The sequence below is a fragment of the Ammospiza nelsoni genome, chromosome 23 (genome assembly GCF_027579445.1).
Source record: "Ammospiza nelsoni isolate bAmmNel1 chromosome 23, bAmmNel1.pri, whole genome shotgun sequence".
NCBI classification, from domain to species: Eukaryota; Metazoa; Chordata; class Aves; order Passeriformes; family Passerellidae; genus Ammospiza; species Ammospiza nelsoni.
In genome coordinates this window covers 2782806-2792336 of record NC_080655.1, presented here as the reverse complement: position 1 = coordinate 2792336, position 9531 = coordinate 2782806, and the positions used below count along the sequence as shown (strand labels likewise).

At 56.2% G+C, this 9531-nt stretch overlaps 1 protein-coding gene across 8 annotated transcripts in view; it reads right to left on the bottom strand.

Annotated features, from left to right (window-relative positions):
* ATP2B4 (ATPase plasma membrane Ca2+ transporting 4) overlaps positions 1-9531 on the bottom strand; it is a 65598-nt gene that overhangs the window by 32911 nt on the left and 23156 nt on the right. For all 8 annotated transcript variants that reach the window (XM_059487928.1, XM_059487929.1, XM_059487934.1 and 5 more), the window contains exon 2: positions 6881-7370. In XM_059487928.1, coding sequence (XP_059343911.1) covers positions 6881-7076 — 196 coding nt within the window. In that variant the 5' untranslated portion in view covers positions 7077-7370. The remainder of the gene's footprint in view (positions 1-6880; positions 7371-9531) is intronic.

The window sequence follows — 9531 nt, the reverse complement described above, 5'->3', positions numbered from 1 at the left end:
AAGGGAAGGAAGGGAAGGGAAGGGAAGGGAAGGGAAGGGAAGGGAAGGGAAGGGAAGGGAAGGGAAGGAAGGGAAGGGAAGGGAAGGGAAGGGAAGGGAAGGGAAGGGAAGGGAAGGGAAGGGAAGGGAAGGGAAGGGAAGGGAAGGGAAGGGAAGGAAAGGAAAGGAAAGGAAAGGAAAGGAAAGGAAAGGAAAGGAAAGGAAAGGAAAGGAAAGGAAAGGAAAGGAAAGGAAAGGAAAGGAAAGGAAAGGAAAGGAAAGGAAAGGAAAGGAAAGGAAAGGAAAGGAAAGGAAAGGAAAGGAAAGGAAAAGGAAAGGAAAAGGAAAGGAAAAGGAAAGGAAAGGAAAAGAAAAGGAAAGGAAAAGAAAAGGAAAGGAAAAGGAAAGGAAAAGGAAAGGAAAATATAAAATGAATAAAGTATAAACAAATCAATAAAATTAAATTAAAGTAAACTATAAATAAAGTATAAACAAATCAATAAAACAAACCTATAAATAGAGACAAATAAATAATAGAAATTATATAAAGTATAAACAACTAAAATATAAATAAATAATATATAAATTATAAAACATAATTAAAGTATAAATAAATAAATTATAAATGAATAAAGTATAGACAAAGGAATTAATTAAATAATGCAATAAAGATAATATATTAGTATATAATATATAAACGAATATAATATATAAACTAATCAAAATATAAATAAATAAACTAATTCAATAAATATTAAAACATTAAATATAAATATATAAAGTATATACAAATAAACCAAGATATAAATAAATAAAAATATGAATAATTAATAACCAAAATATAAACAAACAAATAAATAATGTATCAGCCTGCAGCCTGGAGAATGTCACTGTCACCCTCAGTCAGGGGACACCAGGCTGCAGCAGCGCTGTGCCACTGTCACATCTGGGCAGGGGACACCAGGCTGCAGCAGTGCTGTGCCACTGTCACATCTGGGCAGGGGACACCAGGCTGCAGCAGTGCTGTGCCACTGTCACCCTCAGTCAGGGGACACCAGGCTGCACCCTGGCAAGTGCCCACCCAGGTGCTGCCAGCTGGCACCAAGACTGGTGGCCTTGTTTACATCAAATGAGCCGTAAATCTGGGCAATTCTGGGCAATTCTGGGCAATTCTGGGCAATCTGGGCAATTCTGGCCCTGGCAGTGCCCGTGGCACCTGAGCCCTGTTCTGTGCCAGCCCCTGGAGCTGTGGAAGCCTCTCCCAGGCCTGGGGACACTGGGTCCAAACTGGGATCTGGGCATGGAGGGAGCAGGACACAGAGCTGGGAGTGAGGATGGGGAATAAAAGGGAACCTGAGGCCCTTCAGAGCCTGCCAGCAGCCACGGGTGACAGTGGCAATGTGGCCACCTCCAATAAAGCCAGAAATGGTGACAGGGTCCCAGGAGGGAGCAGTGGGTGACAGTGGCCAAGTGACAGGGCCACCCCAAACAGAGCCATAAATGTTGAGGGAGTTCCAACACATGGGCCAGCAATGGGTGACAATGGTGACATGGCCATCCCTAATAAAGCCACAAATGTTGAGGGGGTACCTGGAGGGAGCAGTGACGGTGACACTGGCAAAGTGGCACAGTCAGCCCCAACAAAGCCATAAATGCTCATGGGGTTTCAGGATGGAGGGATGGGTGACAATGGCAAAGTGTCACAGCCACCCCAAACAAAGCCATGAATGGTGACAGGGTCCCAGGAGGGAGTAGTGGGTGACAGTGGAAATGCGACACAGCCACCCCCAAAAAGCCATAAGTGCTGAAGGGGTATCAGGACACAAGGCAGTGATGGTGACAGTGGCAAAGTGACACTGCCACCCCTAATAAAGCCATAAATGCTCATGGGGTCCCACCAGGCAGCAGTGGGTGACAGTGGCAAAGTGACACTGCCACCCCTAATAACGCCATAAATGCTGCAGGGGTGCCAGGCCATGAGGCAGCGATGGTGACAGTGGCAGTGTGACACCGCTGTGTCCCCAGCACCACCTTAAGGGACCCCCCCCACCCCCTCCTGCTCCACCTTAAGATGTCCCCGGGTCACTGCCAGGTCCCGGGATGCTCCAGGAACGGCTCTGGGCACATCCTGGTGGTGCCTGGAGCAGCCTGGCAGTGACAGGGGACCCGGGTCCTGCACTCAGGGGACAGCTCCGAGTCATTCCCAGGGACACCTCCGTGCCAGTCCTGTGTCACTCTGGGGGGACACCTCCCTGCCAGCTCCATGTCATTCCAGGGGATGCCCTTCCCAAAGCCCTGTGTCACTTTGAGGATACCATGTCACTTTGGAGACACCTCCCTGCTTGCTCCATGTCACTGTGGGGACACCTCTGTGCCCACCCTGTGTCACTCAGGGGACACCTCTGTGCCCACCCGATGTCACTCTGTGTCACACCTCCCTGCCCACCCTGTTATCACTCTGGGGACACCTCCCTGCCCACCCCCGTCGCTTTGGGGACATCCCCTGCCAGCCCCGTGTCACTCTGGGGACATCTCTGTGCCCACCCTGTGTCACTTTGAGGACACCTCCCTGTCAGCTCCATGTCACTCTGTGGGACACCTCCATGCCAACCCTGTGTCACTCTGTGGGACACCCTGTGCTAGCCCCATGTCACTCTGGTGACAGCCCTGTGTCACTCTGGGGGGGACACCCCTGTGCCAGCCCGGTATCACTTTGGGGACACCTCTGTGCCAGCCCGGTGTCACTCTGTGGAACATCCCCTGCCAGCCCCATGTCACTCTGTGGGACACCTCTGTGCCCACCCTGTTATCACTCTGGGGACACTTCCATGCCTGCCCCTGTCACTTAGGGGATACCTCTGTGCCAGCCCCATGTCACTCTGGAGGGGACACTTCTGTGGCAGCCCCGTGTCACTCTGTGGGACATCTCTGTGCCCACCCTGTGTCACTTTGGGGACGCTCCCATGCCTGCCCCGTGTCACTTTGGGGACACCTCTGTGCCCACCCATGTCACTCTGTGTCACACCTCCCTGCCCACCCTTTGTTACTTTGGGGACACCTCCCTGCCAGCCCTGTGTCACTCTGTGGGGACACCTCCCTGCCCACCCCATGTCACTCTAGTGACACCCCCATGCCAGCCCCGTGTCCCCATGTGTCCCCACGTGTCCCTGCAGCAGGAGGAAGCAGCAGGATCGATCCCGCTCCGCTCCAGCCCAGCTGCAGGGAGGGAGGGGACAGCAGGGAGGGAGGGGACAGCTGGCAGCTGGCACGGAGGGAGGGGACAGCTGGCAGCTGGCACAGCAGCCTCGCTGTCCCCACCCAGCCATGACGAGGAGGCTGAGCAGGATCCTGGGATGTCCCGGCCCGGATTCCCCAGCAGAGGGTGGAAAATGTGGTTCATGGCCATGGAGCCGTGGGGACACACGTGGGGACACATGGGGACACATGGGGACACGGGACAGGGCAGCCAGGGGTCCCAAAGCAGATCCCACCCATGGGAACGATCCCAGGGCTGTCCCCCACCGTCCCTGGGGAACTGGGGGGGGGGTTTGGTGGCTCTGTGCTGGCACAGGGAGGGTGACAAAGAGCCCAAATGCCACTGCAGGTGACAAAGGTGACAAAGAGCAGCAGCCCTGGGCAGGTGCCACCCATGGGGCCACTGCAGGCTCTGGGGCAGGATTAGCAGGGAAATGGGGCATAAATTCTGGATGGAGGCCACATGTGACAGCAGGGAGCTGTCACCAGTGCCACATCTGCCTGGCGACAGTGGCACAAGGAGCCTCCCTGCAGGAACGGGGCTGGGGAGTGGCAGCCCTGGGTGAGTCAGGGTGGCTGTGCTGGCACCCAGGGGACACGGGTGACTCAGTGCAGTCACACCCCAAAGCCACCCCAAAGCCACTCTGGGAGCTGCCCCGAGGGCTTGGGGTCTGCTGGCACCTCCTGGGGCACAGCTGGAGCTGCCACAACCAGCAGACCCCAAAGTGACACCGGGGCTGGGGACCCCAAGGGCCACCTAAGGGGGGCTCTGGGGGACAGTGTTTGCCCACGAGGACAGTGCCAGGCTGGAGAGAGGACAGCCAGGACAGTGCCAGGCTGGAGAGAGGACAGGCAGGACAGTGCCAGGCTGGAGAGAGGACAGCCAGCACAGTGCCAGGCTGGAGAGAGGACAGGCAGGACAGTGCCAGGCTGGAGAGAGGACAGCCAGGACAGTGCCAGGCTGGAGAGAGGACAGGCAGGACAGTGCCAGGCTGGAGAGAGGACAGCCAGCACAGTGCCAGGCTGGAGAGAGGACAGCCAGGACAGTGCCAGGCTGGAGAGAGGACAGGCAGGACAGTGCCAGGCTGGAGAGAGGACAGCCAGCACAGTGCCAGGCTGGAGAGAGGACAGCCAGGACAGTGCCAGGCTGGAGAGAGGACAGGCAGGACAGTGCCAGGCTGGAGAGGGGACAGGCAGGACAGTGCCAGGCTGGAGAGAGGACAGCCAGGACAGTGCCAGGCTGCAGAGGGGACAGGCAGGACAGTGCCAGGCTGGAGAGAGGACAGCCAGGACAGTGCAAGGCTGCAGAGGGGACAGCCAGGCCTGCAGCACAGGGTGGCACCGAGGGTCCCCATGGGTCCAGGTGGGATCAGAGCACTCCAGGGCACGGATCCTACAGCAGGACAGGGGTGCTGGCAGGACACCCCGGGCTGGTGACACACAGGAGGACAAGGCCCTGTGCCACCCCAGGGTGATCAGCTGGGTGATCAGCAGAGGGACAATGAGAATGGGGATGGGGACAAACAGTGGGGTCAGACAGAGGTGCCACAGGTCCCCTTGGGGTTCTCCTCTTCCCAAAAATCCCCGAGGATCTGGAGCAGAGACCCTTTGTGTGCTCTCTGGGATTTGGGGCAGCTCAGCTCCACGGGAGGGACATCCCAGGGGCATCGGGGTGGGGCTGAACCCTTCACCTCCCCTACAAGAACCTTTTGGGTTCTCCTCCCGCCTCTCCTCCCGCCCCACTGCAGCGTGATCCCACTTTGGCAGGGCTGAGCACATTGTTTGTGACCTGGGCTTTGTGTTTCCACCGGGACTTCCCCCCTTCTCTAACGACATCCCGATATTGTCTGTCCTTCCCGGTCCCGCTCGCAGCTGGAAAGCTGCAAATCCCCCCCTGCAGCACTAAAAATATCCCACAGATTGTCACTGCTGAGTCCCCATCCCACAGTTTTAGGGCTGAGTCCCATCCCAAAGCTCCAGGGCCAAGTCTCCATCCCACAGCTTTAGGGCTCAGTCTTCATCCCACAGTTTTAGGGCTGTGTCCCAATCTCACAGCTTTAGAGCTGAGTCCCCATCCCAGTTTTAGGGCTGAGTCCCCATCCCAGTTTTAGGACTGTGTCCCCGTCCTACAGCTCCAGAGCTGAGTTCCCATCCCACAGTTTTAGGGCTGAGCCCTCATCCCTAAATTCCAGGGCTGTGTCCCCATCCCACAGTTTTAGGGCTGAGCCCCCATCCATAAATTCCAGGGCTGTGTCCCCATCCCACAGTTTTAGGGCTGAGTTCCCATCCCACAGACTGTCACAGCCAAGTCCTCATCCTACAGTTTTAGAGCACCCCACAGCTCCAGGGATCAGTTCCCATCCCACAGTTTTAGGGCTGAGTTCCCATCCCAGTTTTAGGGCTGAGTCCCATCCCAGTTTTAGGGCCAAGTCCCCATCCCACAGCCCCAGGAATCCCCTCAGAGCTGGACCCAGGGACTCTCTGCCCCCTGCACCCCCTCAGTGCCAGGGAAGGCTCCACTGCTGTGCCACCAGTGCCACCAGCCTGGCTGATGAGGGGACCCCAAAAGCCAGCCCAGCCCGTGAGGGCAGAGGTGACACCCTGAGACCCTCCCAGAGGTGACCCCAGGTGTCACTGCCACCACCCCAGCTGCAGTGTCCAGGTTTGCCTTGGAGAATCTTCAGTCCAGGAGGGACCTGGGCCCTTTGGGGACTCACTGCTCCTGTCCCTGACCCAAAGTGCCCCCAACAGCTGAAGGTGGCACCTGGCCACCTCGCCAGCGCCCTCTAACCTTTACACCTCCCCTCCCACTCTGTCAATGATTAAACAGGGAACAACTGGAGCAGCACCTGGGCTGTGGGGAGGAGCTGCTAACCCCAACCCACATCCCTGACAACCCCAGAGGTGACAACCCCAGACCATGGGACAGCCACTGGAGACACCATCTTTAAGTGCCACCTTCATGTGGTTCCATCCCAAAAGAGACAATCCCAGACCACATGACAGCCACTGGAGCCACCACCCTCCAGCATCACTTTCACATGGCTCCATTCCACAGGTGACAACCCCAGAGGTGACAGCCCTAGACTCTGGGAGCCACCACCCTCAGGTGTCACTTTCACATGGCTCCAACCTGGAGGTGACAACCCCAGAGGTGACAACCCCAGACCTTGGGAGCCACCACTATCAGATGTCACCTTCACATGGCTCCATCCTGGACGTGACAACCCCAAACCTTGGGAGCCACCACCCTTGGACATCACATGCATGTGGCTCCATCCTGGAGGTGACAACCTCAGAGGTGACAACCCCAGACCATGGAAGACACCACCATCAGGTGTCACCTTCACCTGGCCCCATCCTGAAGGTGACAACACCAGAGGTGACAACCCCAGACCATGGAAGACACCACCATCAGATGTCACCTTCACCTGGCCCCATCCTGAAGGTGACAACACCAGAGGTGACAACCCCAGACCATGGGAGACACCACCATCAGATGTCACTTCACCTGGCCCCATCCTGGAGGTGACAACACCAGAGGTGACAACCCCAGACCATGGAAGACACCACCATCAGATGTCACCTTCACCTGGCCCCATCCTGGAGGTGACAACACCAGAGGGGACAACCCCAGCCCACTCACCTTCAACCGGCGACGTCTTCAACCTCTTGCAGACGTTCTGGACGCCTCCATAGGAGTCGTTGATCCGGGCCACGGCCTCGGCGCTCCTCAGCTCCATGAGGTTCCTGAGCTCCACCAAGGAGCACCCAAAGTCCCCCTCATGGCTGCCCTCGGCCACTGAGTTCCCGGGGTGGTGGTCGGCCACGTTGTTCGTCATCTTGTCACGGTGCCGGTGCCCCCGGCGCGGCGCTCCCGGCGCGGCCTCGCTCGCGGCTCCGGCGGCTCCGGGGGGGGATGCTCCGTGTGGCCCCTTCCCTGGGGGCTTCCCTGGGGGCTTCCCGGGGGGAACGGGCGGCTCTAGCCGAGCCCAACTTGTCGGGATGAAGGTGTAAACAGGATGTGCATGTTACCGCGGAGGCGACCTTAGCAACGCCCGGCGTGCAGCTCCTGCAGCGGGAGGAGGAGGAGGAGGAGGAGGAGGAGGGCTCCCTGGATACCACAGCAACTGGAGCTGCGAAAACAACCGTGGGAAACAAAAATATCGGCGTCAGGAGGGCTTGGGAAGGAGCGAGGCGCCCCATGGGGTGGGAGAGGGAGCGGTGATGCCCCAAGGAGGGGAGTTTTTAGGGAGAATTTGGTGTCAGCATGCTTGGGGCAGGAATTCCTGGGTGAGAAGTTGAGCTCGGAGTGTGGAGCGGGGAAAAGCCGCAGCTGCGGGGCCGGGCAGGAAAGGAGCGCAGGTGGTTCTTCACTTTCAGCCCAGACAAACCCTCCCATTGATTTTGGGTTAAAAATACCCCTCAGCAGTGGGAAACAGCTGCTTCCTCCCCTGGGCAGGACGTGGGGGCCCCAGCATCGCTCCCCGCCCTGCTGGCAGGTAGGGAACAATCCCAATATCCTGATATCCTGATATCCCAATATTCAAATATCCCAATATCCCAATATCCCGATATCCCGATATCCCAAAATCCCAATATCCCGATATCCCAATATCCTGATATCCCAATATCCCAATATCCTGATATCCCAATATCCAAATATCCCAATGTCCCAATATCCCAATATCCTGATATCCTGATATCCCAATATCCAAATATCCCAATGTCCCAATATCCTGATATCCCAATATCCCAATACTCCAATACCCTGATATCCCAAAATCGCAATGTCCAAATATCCCAATATCCAAGTATCTCAAAATCCCAATATCCTAAATTCCCAAAATCCTGATATCCTGATATCCCAATATCCAAATATTTCAATATCCCAAAGTCCCAATATCCCAAAGTCTCAATATCCCAAAGTCTCAATATCCCAATGTCCCAATGTCCCAAATTCCCCAAATCCCAATATCCAAATATCCCAAAATCCCAATACCTCAAATATCCCAATATCCCAAATTCCCAATATCCCAAATTCCCAAAATCCTGATATCCCAATATCCAAGTATCCCAATATCCCAAAATCCTAATGTCCCAATGTCCCAATATCCCAAATTCCCAATATCCCAATACGCCAATAGAGAAAGGGGCTGCAGCACCCCGTGGGCTCTGCACTAGCTGGGAGATGCCACAGGAACCACGAAATACAAAAGGGAAGTGAAGAGAAACCACCAAAACCTGAGAGTTTCTCAGAAACTGAGGCTTTTCCGTTAATGACCTGTTCTGAGGCGGCTCCCTGAGGGCAGCAAGTGGCTCTCAGTGTCCCCAAGAGCTGCCGCCCTGGTCACAACCCCCCAGCAAGGACAGAGGAGCCCTAAAAACACTTCAATGAGGCCAAGCAGGGACCATGAGCATCCCACAGCTCCCCCATTCCTCAGGGATTTGGGGGCTGGGATTCCCTGCTGGCATCTCAGAGTTCTAGGGACAAACAGGGACATGAAGGGAACAGCACAGGCCAGAGGGAAAAAGGGCTTTTTGTCAGCCAGGGTTAGCTGTGTTCCCAAGCTCCAGGGAAGCTCCCGGCACTCCAGAGGCAAAAAGGCTGTGAGGGGAGGCTCTCATGGAGAGAAAATAAAATCTTTCTGAGGGCAAAATAAATAAAGAGCAACAAGGGAACGGCCACTCCGGCAGCATCCGCCCCAGATGGGGCCCAGGGGTGGCAGAGCCGGCTGGGGAGGGACAGGAGGGAGGAGGGAGAACGCCCATGGCTGATCCCGGAACACAGGGGGTGCACCAGCCCTCAGAAACCCCACAGAAAGGCACCAAATCAGCACAAGGATGGCATGAACAGCCCCAATTTCAACCCCAGAGCTCTCCCATACTGCCCCATCCCAAACTGCCCCGATTTCAGCCCCAGAGTTGTCTCAAACTGCCCCATCACAAACAGCCCCGATTCCAGCCTCAGAGCAGTCCCAAACTGCCCCAACTGCAGCCCCAAAGTTGTCCCAAACTGTCCCAATTCCTGCCCCAGAAATGTCCCAAACTGCCCCATCCCAAACTGCCCCAATTTCAGCCCCAGGACTGTCCCAAACAGCCCCGATTCCAGCTCCAGAGTAGTCCCAAACTGCCCCAATTCCAGCCCCACAGTTGTCCCAAACTGCCCCGATTCCAGCCCCAGGGCTGTCCCAAACTGTCCTGTCCCAAACTGCCCCAATTCCAGCCGCAGGGTTGTCCCAAACTGCCCCGATTCCAGCCCCAGGGCTGTCCCAAACTGCCCCAATTTCAGCCCCA